The 25549-nt window shown below is 42.0% G+C and overlaps 1 protein-coding gene across 2 annotated transcripts in view; it reads right to left on the reverse strand.

Moving 5' to 3' along the window:
• Nucleotides 1–556: 556 nt before the first annotated feature.
• The window catches only part of LOC125894618 (DDB1- and CUL4-associated factor 1-like), a 30039-nt gene continuing 5046 nt past the window's right edge, over nucleotides 557–25549 (reverse strand). For both annotated transcript variants that reach the window (XM_049586165.1, XM_049586157.1), the window contains 24 exons: nucleotides 24454–25089; nucleotides 24109–24210; nucleotides 20752–20910; nucleotides 20271–20450; nucleotides 19093–19202; nucleotides 17621–17720; nucleotides 17309–17478; nucleotides 16990–17114; nucleotides 16828–16904; nucleotides 16031–16195; nucleotides 15782–15937; nucleotides 13919–14563; nucleotides 13340–13617; nucleotides 12942–13140; nucleotides 12666–12748; nucleotides 11976–12060; nucleotides 11543–11776; nucleotides 10592–10685; nucleotides 10370–10474; nucleotides 9898–9971; nucleotides 8153–8242; nucleotides 7472–7624; nucleotides 5695–5821; nucleotides 557–4461 (listed from right to left, as the gene is read on the reverse strand). In XM_049586165.1, coding sequence (XP_049442122.1) covers nucleotides 4394–4461; nucleotides 5695–5821; nucleotides 7472–7624; nucleotides 8153–8242; nucleotides 9898–9971; nucleotides 10370–10474; nucleotides 10592–10685; nucleotides 11543–11776; nucleotides 11976–12060; nucleotides 12666–12748; nucleotides 12942–13140; nucleotides 13340–13617; nucleotides 13919–14563; nucleotides 15782–15937; nucleotides 16031–16195; nucleotides 16828–16904; nucleotides 16990–17114; nucleotides 17309–17478; nucleotides 17621–17720; nucleotides 19093–19202; nucleotides 20271–20450; nucleotides 20752–20910; nucleotides 24109–24210; nucleotides 24454–25089 — 4215 coding nt within the window. In that variant the 3' untranslated portion in view covers nucleotides 557–4393. The remainder of the gene's footprint in view (nucleotides 4462–5694; nucleotides 5822–7471; nucleotides 7625–8152; nucleotides 8243–9897; nucleotides 9972–10369; nucleotides 10475–10591; nucleotides 10686–11542; nucleotides 11777–11975; nucleotides 12061–12665; nucleotides 12749–12941; nucleotides 13141–13339; nucleotides 13618–13918; nucleotides 14564–15781; nucleotides 15938–16030; nucleotides 16196–16827; nucleotides 16905–16989; nucleotides 17115–17308; nucleotides 17479–17620; nucleotides 17721–19092; nucleotides 19203–20270; nucleotides 20451–20751; nucleotides 20911–24108; nucleotides 24211–24453; nucleotides 25090–25549) is intronic.

The raw sequence follows: 25549 nt of genomic DNA on the forward strand, positions 1-25549 counted from the left end.
TGTGCCTCAGTGACTGACGCCGAGTTCCACCGACAAAGCGGAAGTATTTAATGAGCTGAGTTGTTGCCTATTGTGTCAAAAACAACCGCCCAGTGTGTCTCATACCACTGCAAAGGGTGCCTCTTGGACAGGTGCCCCGAGCAGCTGGGGGTTCGGAGGTGAACTGGCACCTCTCCAGCTACCAGTCCACGCTCCATACTTGGTCTGTGCAGGGACTTGAACCAGCAACCCTCCAGTTACCAAGCCACGTCCCTATGGACTGAGCTACTGCCACACCAAATATGCAAAACGTGACTTGGTGACTGACACTGAGATCCACTGACAAAACAGTGATATTTGATGAGGTGGACATTAGAACGGGCTGGCAACTCACACCAAAACAATATAGATTGACAAATGGCACTACAGGTGAGAGGAAAATGTGTGTTTGATTTTGAGGCAAACTGTCCCTTAAAGTCCTACAAACTGCTGTAACGGTGACACAGTATGAAACACACAGGAGCTTCTCTTCATGTGAAAAACACTGAAGTATCACTGATATGAAACAAGGCAGGAGTTACAAGAAGGGAAAAGATCTTTTATTATTAAAGTAGAACTTAACTGAACTGATAATCCTCTTAACCATTTACAACAATTTAAACATGTTCATAAACAATACAATCTATTGTAAAACTGTTGACTATATGGCTCCAAAAAGCTGCTGTGGCATGAAAACTATTTTTTTTCTTGTACTTTTTTATTAAGCGACTTCTGTTGACACAGACATCAAGTGTGTAAAAACCTCTGGATCATTTGGAAAAACACAAACCCTGACCCTGTAACATTTTCATCCAACAGCAGCGACGTCGACTGGTTTATCACCAGAACAATCTTTAACAAAAGGAAAAGCAAAATCAAACGACACTCCAAACAGCTGTGGACACAATCCAGGCTCCTTACAGCTTCATGAAATCTGTCACAGATTGTTTGACGCAGTTTCAAAATAGTTAGAACAGCATGAAGACACCAACATGCCTCGTGTTGGTACGACAAATGTAATATACAGAATAAAGTTCCTTGTGTCAACTGGTTGTGTTGTTAACCCGTAATGATGACACTCACTATGGTCGACTGTTGAGTGATGAGGTAAGCGCGCTGTAAAATAGAAATACTGTGCTAATACAAATATATATTTTCCTCCTTGTGTCTGAAACCTTGTAGCAGCTGATAATTAATTAATTGCTGGAAAATGACACAAACAAAATGTTAATTTAAATGTATGAAAATGAACACCTGCTCACCTTCACGGTGTTTATTCAATAATGATTTAAATCAAACTTCGATAACACATTTGACGTAACCATCGTTGCATAATGTAAATAACTTATGACATGTTTGACTGTGTTTCTATCCCATTTGAAGCTCGCCAACATTATCAGCTGCTACAAATGTCCATCCAACAGCCATGACATGTATATAACACTGGCTCTAACACTGATATTATTATCATTAGTAGTAGTATTTTCCCAAAAAGTAATGTTGCTGTTCACACACTGTTGACGCAGTAACTCACTGAGAGCTCTGCTGGTTTTTGTCCTCAGAAAATTGAGACTTTAAAGGAACACTTCACTCACAAAATGTCCATTTGTATGTCGATTACTTACTGCGTGTTACCTTAAATTCATGAAGAAAACATTGGTTTTCTCACATGCGCCCACACTGAACAGAGAATCCCAAAAAAGCAAATATTCTTCATGAACTGAACTGAAGTAGTCAGGGTCCACGTTAAACAACAAAAAAAACTATATCTAAACATCCCAGGGACGCAATTTGTCCACGCCTGTGAAAATGCATGTGTTTGGGAAGTACTGAGAATACGACAGGATAAATGAACCTTGGAATAAACCGCAGGAGAGTGTGAGAGTTCGTAAACCAGTGTTTTAATATAGTTTTGCTGTAAATATGGTCCCCATTCACTTCAACTCATGAAGACTGTTTGCAGTTTTTGGATTCTCCGTTCACCATCAAGGCATGTTAGGAAAAAAGTCTCCAAGAATGCAAGGTAGCACAGTGAGTACTTGGCATACAAATGGAATTTTGCAGTTTAAGTATTCTTTTAAAAATATTCAGATAACAGACAACAGTTTTTGAAACTGGTCCAGTTTGGTGAGACTGCAGCAGGCAGATGTGAAACAGGCTGGAATGTTACCACTTGGGGCAATTGTGCATCGTCAATTAACGCCCAATAAATGTTTTTGCAACTGACAAACATAATGAAATGAATCACTACAGAGATAGACCTTATTGTTAAAGAGAACCAAAAAAAGCCTCACAATCACCATTGCTAAAGCAACCAGACTCCATTTTAATAAACAGTAATTTTACTTCATTCAAAGTCCAAAAAAACAAAATAAAAATCACAAACCCATCCTGGCTGGTCTTTCCACTGTTCCAACAATGACCAACTCTGGTTTGAATTAAACCCTTTACTCACCCTGTTAGATGTGACAATATGTTGCCTCTACACACGCTAAAATTACTATTTATTCAAATGGCGTCTGGTGTGTTTGGCGTTGGCAATTTCGAGGCTGTTTTGGGACAAACGAAACGGACCTCACTCTTTCCAACAAAGGTCTTTCTGTAAGGATACTTTCCATAATGTGAGACAATTATAATAATAATCTGAGCCCGTCAGTGGCAAAAACAAGCTCTTTTGGAGGACATACAATAATAGTGCATAATTGCCCCAAGTGATTACATTGCAGCCTGTTTCACTGCTGCCAGCTGCAGCTCTCTCACGCAATACTGGACCACTTTCAAAGACTTCTGTTCCCACCAGTCACTTAGACGCAAACATCTGGGAAAACAGGGTCTAGGTTGAAAAACACCAAACTTACCCTTTAAAGAATTTTTTTATACAACCACTTAGTGCTGCTGGTTTACCAAACAAAAGGAAACCTGAGGGTCACAGGGGCTACAAACATTTCTCCCAACACATAAAAGCTATCAACCCCTATAAAATTGAAATAAATTAAACTTAAAATAAGTCAAAATAACTTAAATTAAACAAAACTATATGTCACTGCCACGCCTGGGTCATCATTGACTTTATGGCGAAATTATATACAGCGTCAAAGGACAAAATGGCTCATAGTGATGCATGCATCAGCGCCTTCTGCAAAAATCTGATCTGGATGTTAAAAGAAGAAGTACAGAAGTTTGGACACAGAAGGTTTTTTAAGTGGGGTTATATAAGGTACTTAGCATAGTCAGTGCATTACCTACAGTAGATGGTAGAACGAATTGAAGCTGTTACTGTCGGCTTCTCCTAACTGGGAGCGTGCCGGCTGACATCTATAATAGGTAATACACCAAATACCTCAATCTGACCTATCCCATTAACAAACTGCTGATCTCAGCCCACAGACACAGTGGAAACCTCTACTGCTTGATGAAGAGTTGGGTATTTTGATTCCTCACAAGACACAAAAGTTGGTGTTTTTATTCGGTGCATGGAAACAAAGATATTTCTAATATGCGCGAGCAAAATGGGAGCATTTCTGTGATGATCCAGCAGGCTTAAGGAGCAAGATCTACGGCTAGCTTTTGTTCACTCTATCTTTACATCTTTACATAACATTCTTGGGACTTTACATTGTCTCTGGGTGTATTTGAGGATAAAAAATGTTCATGTTTTTATTGCTGTAAAATGAGGAATGCTGAATGAGCCTGTGATTCCACATTGGTCGCTGCCTTTATGTGAATATTTGGCTTTTAGCTGCGATTGTTTGGGAAGAAAACAAATATGTAGGGAGGATTGATGCAGTGTGGAAATAAATGAACTACACTAACCTTTCTCTACAGAAGTATGGAGACCAGGTTTTACCAGAATGTTTGGCCAGTGGCTAAAACACTGATGTAGTTTTTTTATTAAATATCAATTTAATTTAAATTTACGGCTTCAAGTGCTGTGAAATTTTTTGATTAAACTTAAATTATCCATCCACAGAAAAAATGGGGGGAAAAAAAACTATAAAAACTCCTTCACATAAGTTTCCATTAGTTGGTCAGTGAGTACAAGAGCAACACCAGAGGCAGCGAGCCAGGTAAAACACCATAAATACTTTTCATTCACAAATACTCTCTCCTACTGAAGCAAAGCAGAAAGCAAGGTCCAGTGAAAAGTCAGTGTTCTCATCTGAGCCCCGTGGGGGGAAAATTTATTCGTCATGACTGTCGTGTCTCTAAACTGCAGAACGCAGAGAGGGAATGTCACAGGTGTTCTGGACATCGATGTGCATATCAGTGTATTCACAGTCAACTTGCCTTTTAGAACGAGAAATGATGATTTAAAAAGGGAAAAAAAGGCCTTGTTGAGGTTCATGTTGTCCGCAGAGGAGCGTCCTCACTCAGGTCACGAGGGCCAGTGCTCCCTGAGGGCCTGAAGGATCCGACTCTCATCATCTGACGCTCCTGGGGAGACTGCAATATGAGGACACACATTTCCAACAGTGAACATGAAATGAAGGGAAAAAGCTACATAGAGGTATAAGGCTGCAACTACTGATCTTTTTTTTTATTATTTTCTCTATTAATTGTTGAGTCTATAAAATATCAAAAAGGACCTATTATGCTTTTCACTCATTTTCTGTCACATATATATATTACAGTGTCTGGTGTTGAAATTAAATGTGACCAAAGTCTCAGATAATAAAACTGACTCTGATTCTGAATTCTCTGTTTCCAACGTTTGTTTGTTTTTTACTTTGGCTACAAGCTGACGTCAGATAGTGACAGACTTGTTTGTGGTCATTTGCTCCAGACATGCTACAGCAAGTGTTCAATTATATACACTGCTACATGTAGCTACATGCTAATGTCAAGTTATCTACCTGATTTCAGATCATAATCTTGCTGGAACAGGTCTGGTTGTATTAAAGGGATAGTGCACCCAAAAATGTAAATTCAGCCATTATCTACTCACCCATATGCCAAGGGAGGCTCAGGTGAAGTTTTAGAGTCCTCACAACACTTGTGGAGATCCAAGGGGAGAGGAGGTAGCAACACAACTCCACCTAATGGAGGCTGACGGCGCCCCAGATTCAAACGTCCAAAAACACATAATTGAAACCACAAAATATCTCCATACTGCTCGTCCGTAGTGATCACACACATGAAGGCGGTGCCCATGTCTCACAGTCTCATGCAAGCATGCACACGTGAGCGCGGTACACAGAGAGGCAGTCAGAGCTACAGGCTACAATGAGGCTAAAAACAGAGTTCAAATGACGTTTTCCAAACAACTTTTTATGTCGGGGCTTCAGGACACTTGGATCACTACGGACGAGCAGTATGGAGATATTTTGTGGTTTCAATGATGTGTTTTTGGACGTTTGAATCTGGGGCGCCGTCTGCCTCCATTAGGTGGAGTTGTGTTGCTACCTCCTCTCCCCTTGGATCTCTGCAAGTGATGTGAGGACTCTAAAACTTCACCTGATCCTCCCTCGGCATATGGGGGAGTAGATAATGGCTGAATTTTCATTTTTGGGTGCACTATCCCTTTAAGAAACTTTTACGGGGGATTAGGCACGGTAGAAAGTGCTGTTATTCTCCATTACAGTCTTTCCCCTGCTGCAATGACGGTACAGACATGCTGAGATACGGAAGAACCAAACAGGATATTTAACAAGCTGACGAACAAACGCTGTTACTTACAATTTGGGTAGTCAAATGGGTCGGAGGGATCGTCACTTCTGTATGCATCGCCTTCTGAGTCTACTGATTCATCATCATCATCATCACTGTTGTCGTCGTCGCTGTTGCTGCCAAGAAGATCTGCAATCTGAGGAGAGGAGGGAAATAAACATCACTGGGGATCGTTCCCAGTAAAAACCAGAAGCCACTGGGAAACAACAAGAAGCGTGTGGACAGGTTAAAGCTTTTACCGTCATCTTTCCAGTTCAGTTGTTATTATCCAGAGCAACTGATAAAAATAATGTGAAGATGGAGTTTAGCCTTAAGGCAAAGCTTTAGATTTACCTGTCCACCTACGTCCCAACCCTCACCTATGGTCATGAGCTCTAGGTAGTGACTGAAAGAATGAGATCATGGAAACAAGCAACTGAAATGAGTTTCCTCTGAAGGGTGTCTGGGCTCAGCCTTAGAGATAGGGGGAGGAGCTCAGACATCTGGAGAGGGCTTGGAGTAGAGCCGCTGCTCCTTCGCTTTGAAAGGGACTACTTGAGGTGGTTCAGGCATCTAATCAGAATCCTCCTGGGCACCTCCTGTTTCCAGGACATGTCCAACTGGTAGGAGGCCCCGGGGCAGACCCAGAACACACAACTGGAGGGATCATATATCTCATCTGGCCTGGGAACACCTCAGGAACCCCCAGGAGTAGCTTCAAAGTGTCGCTGGGGAGAGGGATGTCTGGGCGTACCTTGCGACCTGCTGCCCTTGTCACCCGGCCCAGATAAGCAGATGAAAATGGAGGGATGGATGGACAGAACTAATAAGCAGGCATCCACATCACAAGCAAACATGCCTGAGATCTGAGCTGCTTTTCGTTTGTTTGTTTCCTTTTTAGCTCTGACCAGCAGCTTTATAGCTCTCTCTGTCTGTGGCTCACAAAGTCGCCCCAGCCTTTGGCAGCCACAGTTTTTGCTCTTAGAGGCTGAAACTTAACAAACGTCAACTGTGTGTTTGTGTGTGTATGTGAGAGAGAAGGTGTGTTTTTGTGTACATACCAAGTGGCTAAACGGGGGTGTGGCAATGGGAGTGACCTATTGCAAAAAAGGGACAGAACTCCAAAATGGATTCAAGATTTTGTTGATGAAAAACAAATAGAAAAAGAATTTAAAGTTTTTGAGTCCTTTCAGACTCTTTAGATTCTTCACAGTTGTAGTTACAGGTTGTAGATTAGAAGACAAAGGCCTTTACATTCCTGTCATGTCATGACCCAAGGTACAGCTGACTAAAGCCTTGTTCACATTACACGATTTTTACCGCAATTTTGACGTCGCAGAGGATCTTGAGAGCCACCTTGGGTCGGAGGTGAGTCGGCAGATAATCTGCCACAACGAGTCCTCATGTGTGAACAAGCCTACGAGCAAGTCGCCCCCTCGTCTGTGACTGGGACTGGATATCTGGCATGCTAGAAAACTGGAGAAGTGTGACACGACTGACAAAGAGCATCAGCCAATGAGAGGCGGGATACGTCCCACGTCAGCAGGAGGACGGAAGAAATGTGAGGAGGACAAGCCGCAGGGCTGCCAGGTCTGCTAATTAGCCGCGACTTTGGGCTTGTTACTGAAGTGGAGTTGCTTATTTGGGCTTGCTCTGTAAACGTCACCCTCCTCTATATATATCCGTCTATTAAGTTATTTAAACGCTTGATAGTCACTTCTTTTGGGCTACCAAAACTAACCAACAGAAGTCGTGCACATCAGAAACATGAAATAAAGTTCAGACTCAGGTGTGTGAGATCTGTTACCTCCTGATCTGTGGGAGAGTTGGCTCCGTCCTCATAGTCTGGGTCGTCATTATTGGCCAGTTCCTCTATGAGCGGGTCTGTGTCCATATCGTCATCATCGTCATCGTCGTCATCTGTGTCTGAGGAGTCATCATCATCCTGATCTTCATCATCCTGGAGGATGACATAACATGCGTTAAAAACAAACACTTCTAAGTTACCATTAATCTGACTGAAAATGATGAGACAGGATTTTTTCTATATTGGAGATGATTCACTTTAACTTGTTTTTATTGTTAGAGACACGATTTCAAGAGACACAGCACTGCAGCTGTAGGCATCTTGAGTTTACTTTGAACTACTGCACACATTTTAAGTGTAATAAAATATTTGAAGATAGCTCATACTGTCTGTCAGTACTCACATCATACAGCCTAAAATCATCAGAATATATATGATTACACAGTGTCAAGTGTGCAGCTCATATATCCAGTGTATTCATATCTATCCCTCATTGTCTATTATATTTATTATTCATATCATCACTAAACATGTGTGCACTTGATCAGATGTTTCATTGTCTCAGTATACAATAATCCCCCTATTAAAAAACAAACTTCCTGCTCTGAGACGATCAGTTACCCAACAAACCAACAGTCAAGACACCAAGACAGACCTCACACTCAGTTCTGAGCGTCTGACCTGATCATCGTCGTCTCCCTCCTCTGCCAGTTTCTGTCGTCCCACCTCGTACAGACGACACACCGTGTCCAAGCTCACTGTGTCCTGGTTCTAGAGTCAACATGAAAAAAAAACAAAAAAAACAAATCTGTGGTTTCAAATGTGCTTCCAGTTACATCTATTTTTTCTGTTAAATTAAAACTAGATTATAAAACAAAACAAAGAAATCTGTTTTACCTACTTATATTCATGAAAATAAGAAGTAAGTACAATTAAAAATAAGCTGATCAACAGAAAAGTAATCAACAACTATTCTGATAGTCGATTAGTGATTTCTCTGTGAAACACTCTTAATTTCAGCTTCTCAGTTGTGAGGATTTGCTGCTTTTCTTCCTCTTTCATGATAACTGAATATCTTTAAGGTTTTGGACTGATGTGAACAATAACTGTTTCATATTTTCTTACGTTTTTCAGTCCAAGCAAATAATGAATTTATTGAGTAATTGATTGCCAGATTAATCATTTATGAAAATAATTGTTAGTTGCAGGACACAGACAACAGAAAATAAATTACTGAACTATAATACAGAAAGTTTTACAAACTATACAACTCAACCTGTTCTGATTAATTCAAAGAACGACACGCAAAAGACAAAATATTCATTTTCACTTTATGTTCATGTGTGCTTTTGCATATAATCACTTTTTAATATCATGATTTCAAGGCTTCAAACTCAGTGCAGGACGTTCACTGATTTTAGGTACTCTGCACATTAGTTATAAAGAGATACAGAGAGATATTTGTTTTGACAGCTCGTACACAGAAACATACAGATGCACACAGCATCATGCTATATCAGTGTATGTTTATTATTACAGTCTATTGTTGTACTGCTGTTGTAAAAGCTGGAATTTAGTATCTACTTTTGCTTTAGAGAATACAAATAGTTCCAAGTTTGGAGAAACAGTCAGTACGTTTACATGCACAGTGAAGCGGAGCTACAGTTACAGCTTGACTAGGCCATTTTACTGGACAGTACACAAGCACAGGAGGTGAATCCATTTATTGAGCCAAGTATGTGCGACTCCTCTACGATAGGTGGAGATATGCCCCCTTTCAGCTTGTTAGTACTGGACCTTTTTCCTGTTGACCTATTACATCACAGACCAAACAATGGACAAACAAGTTAGCTACGGTTAGCTAGCAGCTAACTGCTACCATGGTGGACAACTTTACAGCTCTGTACATTTGGTCCGTCCAAAAAGTCACGGCTCTGGATGCAGATTTCTCCATGTTGTTACCGGCTTCTTCTTCTCTTACACATTTAATGCCTCTTGGACTTCCGGGTCAAAGCCCGGGGCGGAAACTGTGGAGCATGCTCAGAGCGCCTCGGCCAGTTTGGGTCTGATTGACCGTATACATGCAGGAGTCACATGATCTGAGTGTGTTAGCCAGACTTTGAGAAATTCGATTCAGTACACTTTCAGTCAGACTAACATGTTTAGATGTATTTTTAAGTGTTTACTAAAAGTCGGACTAACACAATAAATCGATTTCCTCTAATGTCATGTAAACACACTGAGTGGCACACAAGAATATAAAGTCTTGAAGCTGAGACTGGTGTCAAAGAGTTAAGCTCAGTTTTACTTATGAGAAAGACCATAATGGTTGTTATTAGATACCATATCATTATCAGATAGCACTGCTCAGGCTAATTTGAACGTGAACACTGTTAAGTCTGAGGCGTAAAGTCAAGCAAAAGTACCTCAATGACAGCCAGGTAGCAGTCTTTGGAGTCGGTGCACAGGTCAAAGATGTTTCTCTTCACGTCCACTGTGGCTGAAAAACACAAACAAAACCGAGTTCTGAGTTTTTAACTAAAACCAAGAGGAAATAAAAAGTCACCGTACAACAAGAACTGCAACATAAAAACAACAGAAACTTAACAACAAATTATTCTAATCAAGAAATTTCATGTCAAGATCCAAACCAACAGTTATCAAAAACAGACATTTTGGAATCCCACACATACTGTAGGGGCGCACCATCTATGTTTCCTGTTAAAAAAAAGTTATGAAAGGTTCAGAGGGTCATAACTGAGGTACCACATGTGCTTCATTTAGAGCCTGGAAAACCAGTGTACAGCTCATTAATGTCACTTCAGAGTGCTGAAAATTACATGTACTGTTGTCGAGCAATAAGACTTAAGACTGAAATAAACAGGAAGTGCAACCTACCAATGGGCTTGTAGTCTGTAGCATCGAAGGTTCTGAAGGACGAGCCGAAGGGACTCTTCATCTGCTGGTCCATGGCATCATCCTCATCATCGGCTTGCAGCATTGCTGTACAAACACGTGTGTGTTGGAGGGTAATAGGCCATAACATGTCAGTGATAAGTGAGACACACACATGTTGCTCAAAAGGATCAGTTTGGAACAATTTAGACGAAGAGCCCGTACCTCCGTACATAATGGTGGCGTTGCTGTTGAAGACCAGTCTGCACTGGTCCAGGGCGGGGACAGTGTGCAGGAGGTGGAAGGTCCTCAGGTCCCACTGACACCTGCTGTCAAGGCTGACAAATAGAACAGTGCAGATACAAACTGGCTGGCTCCCTGCACCTCTTGATGCTCAGTGCGACTGCACAACATGAGGAAAATATGCAGTATATGAGATCAACATTACTCAGATAATACACAGATACCCCCTCTCGTCTGGTCGGATTGGTGTAAACTGGCAAGTTTTAAGAACGCTGCAGACTGGCGCATTGCAAGACACTTCAACTTTCAACTGGTCTAGTCAGGAATCTTTAGTCTGAAGTGAGCTTGAAGTTTAAACATTAAGACTTAAAGGAATAGTTTGACAGTACAGTAGAGAAACACACACAACCCCTCGTAAATCTGTAACATATCATATTCACACTTCATTTTCTGTACAGATTAATCACACAAGACAAAACAACTTAATCAGTGAGTTTTAAATGTGGATTTTGTTTCATTTAGATGACGTAAGGCTAGCAGTTTCCCCGTTTCCAGTCTTTATGCTAAGCTAAGCTAACTGGCTGCTGGTGGCTTCATATTGAACTTACAGACATCAGAATTGTACCAATCTTCTCAGCTAGCTCAGGGCAAGAAAGAAAATAACCATTTTTGTCAACGTCTTCCTTTAAATGTAGATTTCATTTAAACAATTAGGCCCACAGACAAACAGACGACCCGCTAACACACCAAGAGTTGTTCTCAAATGTTTAAGTCTCGTGCAGTTTTTGTCACTGAGCTTTATGTGCGTTTACAAACGTTAACATGGCTGCACAATCATCAGAGGTGCAAAGCTTGTGTATTTATGTCACTTTGGATCATCATGTTAAAAGAGCAGTTTAGAGAATAAAAACCTTGGATCAGATCAGAGGATACAATCTCAGTGTTGACGATGACCTCCAGGCCGTTGGGATGGAAAACCCCGCTGATGTTCATGTTGAACTTGTCAAACTTATGGATGGCCCGTGACTCCCGCACGTCCCACAGCACCCCGTCATTCAGCACCAGGTCGTCAGTGGGGTTGAAGGTGGCACAGTTCCTTTTGTAGTTATTGGCCAGGGCGGGTTCATTGAGGGTTAAAGTCTTCTGACCTGTCTGGATGTCGTAGATCTGCAGCACATGATTGATGATTTTATGATTTGCATGGAAGCAGAAAAAGAAAGGAGAAGAAGAAAATGGAGGCAGAGATGAAGGAGAAATGTCTACTAATTACTAACATAAGAGAATGTGATGTTTAAGAGCAGTAAACTCAAGAGAAAATGTCTGTTCAGTGGAATTAAGTCATGGCAGAACATTTTGGGTGACATACGTGTGCAACTTGGTCCTTGGTGCCGATGACTCTGTCCTGAGAGTGTTTACTGAACTCCACGTAGTGGTCGTCTACAAACGAGTTCCTGAGACAGAAAACAAACACTTAAGTCCACACACCAGGGGTGTCCGAACTTTTTTGAATGGAGGCTGGATTAGATAATGTAAAAGAATCCTTGGGTGCTAGCTAATTCTTGCCTACTATGGGCTTTTAAATAAATCACATACAAATGGGACGCAACTGTTTCTTCAGTGAAAAAGTATTCAACTTTGCACCACTCCTGACAGCAGCAGCCATTGCTGTCATATCGGCTACCTAGCAGGAAACATTTGCTGTCAGGTAACCTTCCACTTGCTTCTTTACCATCAGTTTAACAAACATTAGGTCTGCCTGCATAGTTCTTTCTTGGTGCATGTCTAATGGTTTAATAGTCCTGCCATCATGAGCAGGAAAAATGCAAAGAGATGCTTGATTAACCAATCGGGCCACATACAGTGCATTTTGAGAGACAAGCCAAGGGCTGTTCAAAACTCAGTCCATGGTCCATGATTAGCCCCTGTGCCGGACTTTGGACATGCCTGCCATACATCAAGTGAAACAATGGACTCTAAGGTCATGTCTCAAGATAACACTGTGAGAGTGTGCGTGTGTGTGTGTGTGTGTGTGTGTGTGAGAGAGAGAGAGTTTTACTTCATGCTAAAGACGCCATCCATACTCCAGAGGGCCGATAAAGGGACACTCCAAGAAGCAGAGGTGAGCAGCAATTTCCCATCCTGAGAAACACATAATGACCACTTTAATATGCACTTTTTAATTTAAAATCAAAGAAGTTTACAAAATTCTACACAAAACGTGTTACGTTTCAAGTTACACATCGTCATTTTATTTAATGACAAACTACATTATTTGATTTGCTCTCAGCCTGTCAACAAACATGACTGCAGGTGTTTTGAAGTGTAAACATACCCTGGAGGGTTCGAGGTGTGTGATGGCCGATGTGTGGCAGGTGTAGTTGGCCTCCTCCTCTCCAGAGAAAACATTATAGAATTTGAGGTGACCAGAGCAGGTCCCCAGCATCAGGAAACGCTCACGGGCTGAGAAGGCACAACAGGTGAAACCACTCTCGTCTCCGTCGCCCTCGTGGAAGACTGACATTGGACGAAACCTAAACAGACGTTTTTTGTTGTTTTTTTTAAAAAAAGGAGACACAGAGACCAGAAGAGAATCAACAGGACTCACAATATTTTTTAAAACTGACAAATTTTACCTAGGTTTAAATAACCTGCACTGAAAGATTAAACAATCCCAAAACAAGCAGTGTACCAAAGCCATTAGGTATTTGTACCTCTGAGTTTATCCATTACCTGCTAAATATCAGATGTCTGTCCAGACACCCTCTGTCCACTCCTCCATACTTCGGGTACAGCACCCTGCTCCCCAGGCGGGCAGTGAAGTTGGGCGATGCCTGTCGCCTCTGCTTGGGCTCGGGGCATCGGTGGGGGTTGAAGAGGGAGAAGGGAGGACAGGTGGTGACAGGATTGGGGCAGCGAGCGTGCTGCTCCCTAAGGTACTCTGTGATGATGCTGTCGAGGGTCGGGGGGGAAGGAAGGTGTCGCTCTAGCTGCTTCTTCATGGCTGGAGTCTGAAAAAATGACCACGAGGCATAAAAATAGTGTAAATGTTCAGCACACATTCTCAGAGCCAAAGACAACTTATTGTAAGCTCAAGTTATAACTTTTAACAGTCCGAATTTATAATGATATAAAACAGAGGAAACAGAGAACTGGACTAAGTGTTGCATTTTGCATGACAAATTATCGTAATGGTTGAGTGGTTATAAAAATTGTTGTTTAATATTGTTTTAATCCACTAGACGATTAACAATTTACACTGTAATTAATAAATATATAGGAAAAGATTAATAAACAAATTGCATCACTGACCTGTATGAAAGCACCGTGGTCAGACTTCTGCTTCAGCGCACGAAATTTTTTTCCTGAGTTGCAAGGGGCAGGCGGGCGTTCCCGTGTGAATAAAATCCGGCCAACCAGATGTGAGCCCTGCCCATGACATGTGGGATGAGGAGGAGGAGGGAGGGTGGAAGTAGACGAAGAGGAGCATGAAGGGTGAGGAACAGCAAGGGAACGAGAGGAAGTGGGAGTGGTGGAGGAGGCTACAGCTATAGAGGACACAGGGGAGGATCCAACAGGGCTGGCAAAACGAGCTGCGATCCCGCCAGCTGACCGGCAAGTCCTGGGAATCATTGGGGATGAGGAGGGTGGGGTGACACAGGAGGAAGAGTTCGGACAGAGGGATGAGAGGGACAAGTTCGCCTCTTTCACAAGCGTGTTCGCTGTGTCATGGAGCCCTTTTGCAACGAGGTGGTTTCTGATCAGCATGAGGAGTTCCTTCTCAGAGAAAGTGATCCGAGACTGTGCGACCACACTAGCCCTCTGCAGACGAGCCAATGAGACGTCGGTTCCCATGAGGAGAGGCTTTCCAGACACTCGCTCAGTCAGCTCGGCGGCATATCGGCAAAAACGGACGTGCTCGCTCCGTTTGTCCTGCAGCACTGGCTCCTTCATCAGCTAGGGGGTAAAGATAAAAATAAATACAAAGATGAGTGCTGGAGGATGATAAGGAGTGGTATGTCTTGGTATGGTGTGGGTTATATTCCACAGTTATCGCTGTCTGATGAGCTGAAACATGAATGCTTTTTAAATATGAGAAGAAACTGGACAACAGTAAACACAAACCTCTCCATCCAGATCTGCACTAAATAGTGAATCACGTGTGGCAGATTTTTCAACTTAAGTAAGTGAAGTAGTTTATGAAAGTGGGTAAAAATGAAAGTGTGCATGTTAAAGGAGCTGTATACAACATACGGAGCATATCTATAATTCAGTGTCTGACTCAGGTTGCCTGCACGCAGCTCTCAAAATTAGCCGGCGGCTAGCAGCAAGAGCACCGTTAGCCGTTGCTAACAATAGCAACAGCTAACGGTGTTAACCTGGGCAGTTACCAGAGAGAAACCACCATATGAGCACAGTGCAGAGCAGGCACCAGACAGTCAACCACAACAAAAAACAGAGAAGCTCAGATTACAACACGCAGAGGTTGCGTGACTTCATTTTCTGCTCAGGGTGCCATTACTCCACTTCATCTTTACATAGCAATTATTTGCAGATTTACAGATGACAACCAAGTTTAACCTCTCCCACTGGCAAACATATGGGAGAACTGAGGTGGCCAACATGGAAAGGCAAATGGCCCTATCTAGAGCCAGTGTGTGGTTTGTCCGTTCTAGGCTACTGTAGACCAACATGGCAGACTCCATAAAAGAGGATCCTCTCCATGTGTAGATATAATTGCCTCCTTCTAAGGTACCAAAAACATGAGTCTTATTTTTAGGTGATTATAAACTAATGAAAGCACAGTTATGAATATTTTATCCCATTTCTGCCAATAGATTCCCCTAAATCCTACACACTGGACCTTTAATACTCTGAATGTCGTAGACAGATCCTTTAAGAACTCTTTTTAAAAATACTATTGGACAAATTTAATTTAGAACCTATGATTAGATGGCACTAGATAAAAATAGGAGCACCAAAGTAATTACATATCATCCTGAGGAGAACATGAATGTCTGCATTAAACTTCATTTCAATCCATCTGAGAATTATCAGATATTTAAGTTTAGACCGAAGTGATGGACCGACTGACAGATGTTTGCTGTACTTTTCAGAACACAGCACGATGTTCTCCATGCACTTGTGTTTGTTATTTTGTCATCCTGTGCTGACCTGTTGAATGTGGCTGCTTGTGAAGAGCGGCAGCTTGCTGATGATTTGTCTGATCGCTGAGCTGCGAGAGAGTCCAACCAGAGACTTGCAGGCCAGGGCACGGATCAGGTCTGCGTCTGTGATGGGCATCTTCACCGACAGCAGGGACAGAAGCACCTGGGGGGGACAGGTATGGGAGTGAGGGACGGTCAGTGACACTGGGGGCCGACATACTTTTATTATCTGTGTTATAGCTCCTTTCATTCGTACCTTTATACCATTGTTGTTCTGCACCAGTTGCCACATGTGAGCCAGCACTCTGTTGTGGGGAGCGGGGGGCTGCTGGGGGTGGAGGGACGGCCTAAGGGGGGTGACAGCAAAAGCACCCACAGTGTTCAGGCTCTGGTCTGGAGCGCATACACAGTTTATTATCACCTGGGGTGGGACAGGGGAGAAGAATCTGAGTTAGACTGCTGCACAAACTGATGACTGTCATGCTTGTGTGTGTATTTCTCTGAAATAGTTTCATTTAATAAACTAATGGAATAAGTTAAATCAACTGATAATAGTATCTGTGCCATGTTCCTACAGAGTTCTTGTTTATCAGTGAGGATTTTACTGATAAGAACACTGTTATTAGGTGAAACCATGAAGCTTTGTTAGTGTGGTTACTGCTTACTATGTCGAGAGAAGCAATTCATTTTCTCTTGTATGAATCTTATTAGTTTGGGAGGAATTTAAACATAAACCAAAGAATTAGACAAATTATAATTTGGACCTGATTATGGCACTAAGAGTTATTAGAAATCATAATGAGAAGAACATGAATGTCTGTACCAAACTTCATCAGGACATGTCACTGAAAACCGCAAATGTTACCTGCTGGTGGCGCTAGAGGCAAAGTCAGAGGATCACCATAGTTGGTATGAATGATCCTCTGGGAAACATGAATGTGTCAACAAAAGTTCATGGCAATCCAACCAATAGTTTCAGTCTGAACTGACATCGCCATGCCACTTGCGCAGCTTACAAACAGTGTCAGTTACTGAACGAATTCATCTGCTCACCTGTAGAGCTGACTTCTGGATCTCAGCATCGTTGACGAACACCTCGCCCTCAGCGACACCCAGAATGATGCTCATACCTGCAGCGGACACAAGACACACATCGATGCACATCCAGGACAGAAGATGCACGGGATGAATTTCTTAGGGAACCGTTCTACTGACCCACAGTGGAGACAGGCGACCTGGCTTCATCCAGAACCTCCACAGTGTCCGCCAGCACCAACTGCACTTTAGGAACCACCATCAGGATGGCCAGGATGTCCAAAGCATAACGCACAGTGTCACTCCTGCACAGACAGACAGATACAAGGAGAGGAACACAGAAAGTGAAGAAAAAGGGTGCAGTTATTTTATTCCTGTATCTGAATGCTGTGTGATATTTATAAAGTGAACGGAGATATACCTTCATAACATTTCTTTGCTTTACCTTAAGTGACCTTCCCATGATTATTACTACTACTAAGCGTGCATGCAACTTTACCTGCCATAGTAAGTCCTCCAGTCACAAGCTGTAGATATGAGCTGCAGCATTAAAGGGACACAGGACAGTTTGTAGAAAACCTCTACTGGTTCCCAGTGGAGCTGTGGCGGCCCACACTCGATGAGAAACTCCATCATCTCAATAATCTGCTCTCTGGTGTACGTATACGCCTAGAAATGAGAAGCCACACACACGTACATACAGTACGGGGTTTATATGTCAGAAGATCAACACACTGTGTTCATTATGAGGTTTATCAGTTCCTTTTGCACATTTCTGTACACACAGGATGATGATAAATGAACCAGATACCTTATAAAATGGCTGCTGGGGAACAATGATGCCTCCATCTGACGAGTGCAGAGACTGTTTGACCTGTTCAGCCTTTACTGCCAGGTGGGCCTCAAAGTACCTGAACACATCAATGATTCATCAGTGCTCCGTGATATTCTATGTACCTGTAAATACATCGGTGCTTAAACATGCTTACAGCTGCAGGTACAACGAGTAGGTACAGTTATATATCTCTGATGTAGTTCTTCAAAGCAACTGCAGTGTGTCTGCATGTTGTGTCAGGGAAGACTTTAAATCCTTTTATAACATCTGCAAGAAGTAAATAAAAGACTAATAATCCAGATCTATTCATTTAGTTATTGCTGGGAATTTAAGTTTAGGGGGATTTGTGATATCAAGCAGTGGCGACTGCAGAGCACAACCGACTTCTCTCAGTGAGAATTCCTTCAGTGTTCATTGTTCCGGAGGTTTTAGTCTAATTGTCTGCAAATCTCCACAGACAATGACCTGCTCCCTACATGGATATAAATGACACATTCTAAGGTAATGAAACACGAATGATTCTTATCTTCAGGTAAAGGGGACATCGCCACTGAAGAAAACATATTTATCATATTCCATTTCTGCCAGTATATCCCTCTAAATCCTACACACTGGACCTTTAACATTACGCTACATTAAACTATATACAACATTTCGTTATATATGTTCATATCAAGTGACCACCTTCCAGTGTTTGCCATTAATTACCTGGACTTCATATTAAACAAAAAATATTTTTTTACTTGCCATTATAACATAAAAGATCTCTGAAGTTGTGTTTTGTGACGTTGCTTCTTAAAACTTTCTATCACTCAGTTAGTCAGACGTATGTAACGGCTACATCTGCCTAGCTACTGTTAGATAATGGTCTAATATTAATGGTCTAGTATCAGTGCCTGTTACCCAGCCCAAGGTAGATAGAAGACATAGACGAAATAACGCAGTACCAAGTGGTATCGAAACATTCTAGACCATCCCTACTCCGTGCCAGATCACCGAACTTTCTGTTGCTGCCGTTTCCGGAGCTGCTCTCCTACTGGTGAACGGTCAAATCAACGCCTGCCTGGTCAGCACGCCTTAACACAGCAGCAGCAGCTAATATCCAACCCAAGTTATTAATGTTCCCAACAAACAAATACACACAGACAACAAAACTCTAACTCTATTGTTGAACCCCTTAATGACTGTCAGGGAGCATTAGCTGTATGGTGCTAACAGTTAGCGCTTTTGCTGTGCTGTGTGTGCGGCGTGGTGTATTGACAGAGTTTGCAGCTCAGCGTGCCAAGATGCCACCAAAGGGTTTAAAAGTATGGCTATACTACACACTACTCCGTTCACATTATGGCTATTGAATGAAGCCATGGTATCGGTATCACTGTAAGGGCACTGGTATTGGTACTGGTGTTGGATTTTTTAAATTTTAATCATCCATCCATTCATTACAGTACCTGCGCAGGGCCATGCAGGTGTGTTTGGCTGTCTGTCGGTTGGAGAAAACCTGATCATCACTCATTATGGACACCTCATTCTCTGTGTTAAGGATCTCCAGAGTACTGATCTACAGGAAGACAAGGGGACGGTTAAGACTTTTATAACAGGAACCACAGGTAATACACCAATAATATACTCGTATTCAAAATGTAACCTGCTCCACATTTAAATTATTAAAGGTAGAGGCTGCAGGAATTATTGATTACTGTTTCTAAACACAACGTTCGAACTTAGCTCCTCCTCCCTACACTGCAAGCTACTGTACTATTGTTGAAACAAGACATTTGCTGTGATAGAGAAGTGGATACTTTAGCAAGCTAACTAAGCTAATCACCAGCTATCCAACAGAAAGACTAGGCTTTATTGTCCCAGTGGGGAGATTCTTCTAACCAGTACTATACATTATCAGACAACAGTAGAAACACAACATCACAGTAATTACATTGACAAGAGCACACAGATTAAGGCAGATATGGCTGCAGGGATCAGACTTGTCCAAAAGCGAGCCCTTCTGCACCTCTGAGCTCTGTACCTGTGCCAGGAGGGCAGTGGGGTGAGGTGGTGATTGAGTGAGTGTGAGATGTCCTGTTCTACTGAGGCAGCGATGCGTGCAATGGCCCTGATGTTTAACTCTGTGAGGCTGAGTGTGGGGAGAATTATCCTGGCAGTGGTGATGGTGATGTGTGAGTTTGGCCCTGTTAATAACTGATAACATGTTAGAGAAGCAGGTGGAACACTGCAGAAGGACTGGCTGAATAATGCTCTGGTACAACAGAAGGAACAGACGGAGGGCATCATATATTCCTTTACACTTGCAGATGGCTGATAGTTTCTCCTTTTCTGATGTCATCAGTGCGCTGGTTGAAACTGAGTCTATTGTCCAGTGTCACTCCGAGGTATCTTTCGCTTGGCATTTCACCTCACTGTATTTGTGTTTTTTTTCCTGACCTCATGTGAGTGCTGTTATCGGCTGTGGGCTACACGCAGACATGCAGACAAATACACAACCGCACACTTCTAGTGGGTCGTAAGTTATGATTGAGAGGGATTACTTTTGTATGAGTCTGTATACTGTCTTTTTAATCCTGCACAGCAAGCCTTTGAGGCAACATAAGCTGAAAGATTTCACACTGACCAGGTTGACCAGCCTGCGCAGGCCGTCCTGGTGGTCGAAGAGCTGCAGCACCGCTCTGAAGGAGAAGGAGATGGAGAAGAACATGGTCGCGTGGCAGACGCCTGAGGCGTGGGACGACTCCAGCAGCCACAGAGCGTAGGACACCATGTCTGACAGCACGCTGTCTGGGAGTGTGCACACCTACAAAACACACACAAAATCAGATAAACCTTAACATGTGTGAAGATGCATCCGGTAAATTTTTTTTTTTTATTACCATGATCATAATCTTGATTTATCTTTTTTTGTCTGTTGATAAACTGCTTGACTAATTATTTGTTCCAGCAACAGTCACTCTAACCTTCACTAAAAATCCCCTTAACTTTAAATTAAATGCTTAAAGAAAACAGCAGTTTTGCTCTACAAGATCATCTTTAACTGAAGGTCTAATACTCAGACTAGCTGTGTATGTGTTCATCTCTCGTCTGTGTGTGAACCGTACCCTCTCCATAGCATCATGATTGTATGCCAGGTAGTACAAGCAGAGTGAAACTCCAGTTGCAGCCATCGAAGGCCGCGGGATCTCCAGCAGCTTCTGCACTCCTCCTTGAGCGATGAACTCTGCTGCAAACTTCTTATGGAGGAGCAACGAGGCGAGATACTAAAGACACAAAGAAGAGATACTCAGTTCATGAATAATGTAGAAAATGTGCATAGCTTACTGTACTCATTTGTTCATTTTGGAAAAAACACGATTGAGAAATCTGATTTTAAACCAACAAATCTGAATCAATAAAGAGGCAGTTTAACACATCATACAACTAATCAGGTCCCACTGAGGAAACATTTGAAGTCAGTGAAAGCATGTTTCTGTACAAGGCTTTTTAAATTTGTTCACACCAAAAAAGATGTGTTTGGCCATTACGTGGACTGCTGTAAGGGTTAGAGCCTGTGGCCATCAAACGCTGTAGTACCCTAAAATGTCTGTTGATATGACTATGTGTGTTGTCCCTTCACTATTCACAGTTAGCTTCCCTTATCAGAGATTCCACAGTCAGTTAAATTTAAGACTTTTTAAGACCTATCTAAAACTATATAAAATGCAACTGCCTGTTTTTCACTGTGATACTTGTCAAAGAATGACAGCAAATCAGTACCAAGGAAAAAAACTATAATTACTCAATAAGTGCATGAATTTCTTGACATTCTTATTAGTACCGTCAAACTGTATGTAACAATACTTTCTGGAAATATAATTAATCAAATGGCTCTTGTGGATGGCTGGTTTAATTGGTAATGACTGACTTCAGTTAATCAAAGTTGTTAAAATGGACTCATCATTACAAGCTGATGTAGCTGTGACCTGATGTTCCTGTAGGTGACAGTAGTGACAGTATTTGCTGCAGGTCTGATGGTGCAGTACTCAAACAGCCTCCTGCAGCTCAGTTCACTGTCACAACAACCGCACCATGAGTTTAAAGGTGTATAACGTCTCCTGTCAGCCCACAGTCACACACAAAGTGTGTTGGTAATGTTACTGTAATGTGCGGCAAGCGAGAAAAATATTGTTTGTATATGGAAAGATTTTTTTTATTCTTTTTGAGTGAGCTGAATTCTGTGTTTTTTTAAGACTTTAAGACCTGCTGATATCCTGCTACCACAAAACACATTTGTCAAACCACAACCTGGTGGTGTAAATGAGACACTAGTGAGAACAGCAGCACTCCACCCACCACAGTTTATCTTATCCTTTACACACAGAAACACTCCTCTGTGGGGAGAGGCTGCAGGCTGCAGGCTGGGTGACTAGCTGCAGAAACAACTGCTTGGCTGCTTCAAGGCTGAATCATTACTCGTGTGTCATCTTTTAAATTACTATATTTCCAAAAACAATTAAGAGGTTTGGTTTGTAAAGGAAAAATAGAGTATGCTGTGTCTCTAACAGAAAATACAGACCTTTTTACTGAAGTTTTTAGTAAATTGATGTAAACAAACCAATAAAATGTTCAGGGAATTTACATTTAAAAATGCTGAGGGCAGAATTTTCACTGTGTGATGACAGGGTTGGATGAAATGACGGTATATAGCATGCCAGGGCAGAAATGTGTCCACAGGTAGAGATTTGACAATACTGTTTCAACTGCAGGAGCTACACGGGGCAGACTAAGGAGCAAATCAGGGCTGGACTTTCACGTGATCTCATGAATTCAGCTCACAAGGTAACGTGATTTTCAGCAGAGAGTGAGGTTGTAACTAAAAAAACCTGTAACACTTAAAATTATTGTTCTCGGGAACCTGAAAGCTTTCATTTTGAAAGCCTTTAGCTTCATGGGTTTGAGCCTTTAGTGTTTAAATCAAGTGTTCTTTCATGTGATGCAGTTTTTTGTTTTGTTTTTATGGAAGTTGCAAATAAAAGAAGAAAATAAAATGTTATGAAGTACGCTATGGTTATTCTAAATCATTTCTGATTGAATTTACACAACAATTACTGTGTACTGACATATACTGTTAAGGTGATAAAAAACACCTATCCAAGGCATACCTGAAGTAAACATACAACTGTTCTTGTTACATTTTTAGTACATACACATTCATCATCTCATTTGAAAGGTAACACTCTGTTTTCCCCATTAGTCAGAATCACTGTAAGTGCTTCTGTCATCCAGTTAGGTTTCAACATACTAGATTAAATGTTTTATTTTTTTATTTCGTCTGAATATTGTCTTGAAAAAAAAGATACTGCAGGTGACTTGAACTGAGCGGTATTATCTAGGAAACACAATGGGACCATAGCATGAAGTCTCACCTAGTCCAGATTCAAACTAGATAACAATATCATCAAAAATAAACATTTTACACATGTTTTTCTGAGGTTTTGTCCAGGCGCTTTTCAAAAAAAGGACGACAAAATAATGTACTGAATGCATGAATATGAGTTAAACAAGTTAACACAGACAGAAATGTCAATTTAGGAGCTTACTGTTCATGAAAACACTTCTAGAAAACCTAAATTGATAAGAAATACTTCTTGAAACAACAATCGGAGAGATTTGTTTAACATTTATATTCATTTATAACAGTCTGTGAAGACAATAAGGGGTTAAAAACTCCTGTGGCAGCGAGGAGTGTCACCGACTACAAGACGCAAAAGCCATCGGGCCAATCGCTGGCCAATGATTGGCTGTAAGGCCACAAAAAGTAGGGTGGGCACTTCCTTCAACACAGACGCTCCTATTGGCTCAAGTGAAGTGTCAATGAAAATGTCAGGAGTTGAGCTACTAATGTGACACTAAGGAATCAAAATGATGCAGCTGCAGTGTGTGGGTATCTACGGATGTAATAATGTGTTTGGTCTAAATAGTTTGCTGGATTTAGATCGTCTGGACCTTTGGAAGTGTATGAGGAAAGTTTCTGTTAGCATAATGTCAGTCTGTGAATTACAATAACGCTTCATAGGAGAGTAATAACTGTTTATTTGATTGCGGTTTCTCTGACAGAAGCGTTTATTGAACCTGCTGTGGTGGGTGTATCTTGAAATGGTCCACATCAACTGAACCGCAAGGAGCGTAGCTTTCAAACTATAGGTGATATGAGTAAATCACTTTAACACAGCAAATACAGCAGCTGTTTAACATAACATAATCATCTAATAAAACCTTACACAGACATGCAGATGGGACATGGGATTTCTTAGAGGATATAAGATTTCCGTCCTATCACCGCCTCTGTGTGAGAGTTTAATTTGTCTTTTAATATAAAAAACAGAGTTTACTTGTATTAATTGTGTTACTTAATTGTGTTAGAATTAAAATGTAAATAAAACTGCATTACTCGTTTTGGGGCTTTTAAGGAGTCTTACCAGGAGGGCATCAAAGGTGAGCTGGACATTTTTGGTCTGCCTGAGGTCGATGTAGTTCATCAGCAGCGACCGGGTGTCCAGCTGCATGAAGACGGCGAGCAACTGAAGAGCACAGAGAGAAAGATCATTGACCTTTCAGTTGATTTAGGAAAACTGAGTGTCAATAAAATTAGGGATTAAAATATGGAGGGCTGAAGACAATCAAAGAGCCCTCTGCTGTCTGAGGACAAACACATCTATACTGGTTATGGAGAAAAACATTTTCATGCACAAACACATAGGATTCATTTTAACTACTGGTGTTGTTGTGTGTATTATCTGGCGTGTTGTTTTTGTTCGTCTCACCTCCTGGTAATCTCCGAGCGGCGTCAGATACTGCAGGATGAGCCTCTGCTCCATGGCCGGGCTCAGAGGTGAGAGGCTGTAGTCGGAGCCGATCACCATGGAGCTCATCTCAGACCAGGAGGTGCTGCTGGCCGGCTGCTCGCTAGAGTCGTTTCTCTCCACCTCCTCCTCCTCAGTCTTGCCGGAGGAGGAGGTGAAGTTTAGTTTCTGCTTAGCCTTTCTCCCATTCTCCTTCACCGCCCGTCTCCTCCCTCCTTGTCCTCCTCTTCCTCCCTGCCTGTCGTCCGTCTCCCTGGAGGCAGAGTCTGGCCTCGCTTGGTAAACAAAGTCTGGAAGCAGTCGTGTGGAGCTGCTGCTCGAGCCGCTGTTCTTCTGGGCCGAACAGAGCAGTGACAAAGGTTTGGAAGTGGCCTTTGACACCGACCTGCTGCTCTCTCCGTCTCTCTCTTTTCTCTCTCCCTCCTCTCCCACATCCTCCCCCTCCGTCTTGTCCTGCTGGTCTGTTGAGATGCTTGAGGTTTGAGTGGCTTCAACCTGAGAGTCCTGAGGTAGATTCTGGGGCGTCTTGGCGGGACTATAGTGACACTTGGCCTCTGCAGTTTGCAGCTCGTGCAGGCGCTGAATCATGATCGGCACCTGGATGTTCAGAGGAAACAAGTGATGTTATTGGAGTCATAAGAAATTTTTCAAGACTGTGGTTGGTGGTTATTTTAAGCTAATAATCTTGTTGCCACAGCTAACTCTGCTACATTTATAAATGTTAACAACTCCTCCATCAATAAATTTCTCCTTTTTGGGGAGACGGGATAAAAAAGGGCACGACATATGTTTGCTTCGTAATTTTTGTCAGCAGAGCAGTTTGCCTCTAAATGACACCAAAACACGATACAGACTCTCGGCATAGTTTTTTATAACATGACTATTTTGGTACAACATTTATCCGCCAGTGTGGCGAACAGTAGGGCTGCACATAATCACAATATTACTGAAAATACAACATGACCAAGTGCAATATCCCAAAGGCAGGAGCTGCAATTTTTTAATAAAGGTAAAATGTGTCCTAAACCTTTACAAATGAAGCAGTGTGGTGCTACAC

The sequence above is a fragment of the Epinephelus fuscoguttatus genome, linkage group LG1, assembly GCF_011397635.1.
Source record: "Epinephelus fuscoguttatus linkage group LG1, E.fuscoguttatus.final_Chr_v1".
NCBI lineage: Eukaryota > Metazoa > Chordata > Actinopteri > Perciformes > Serranidae > Epinephelus > Epinephelus fuscoguttatus.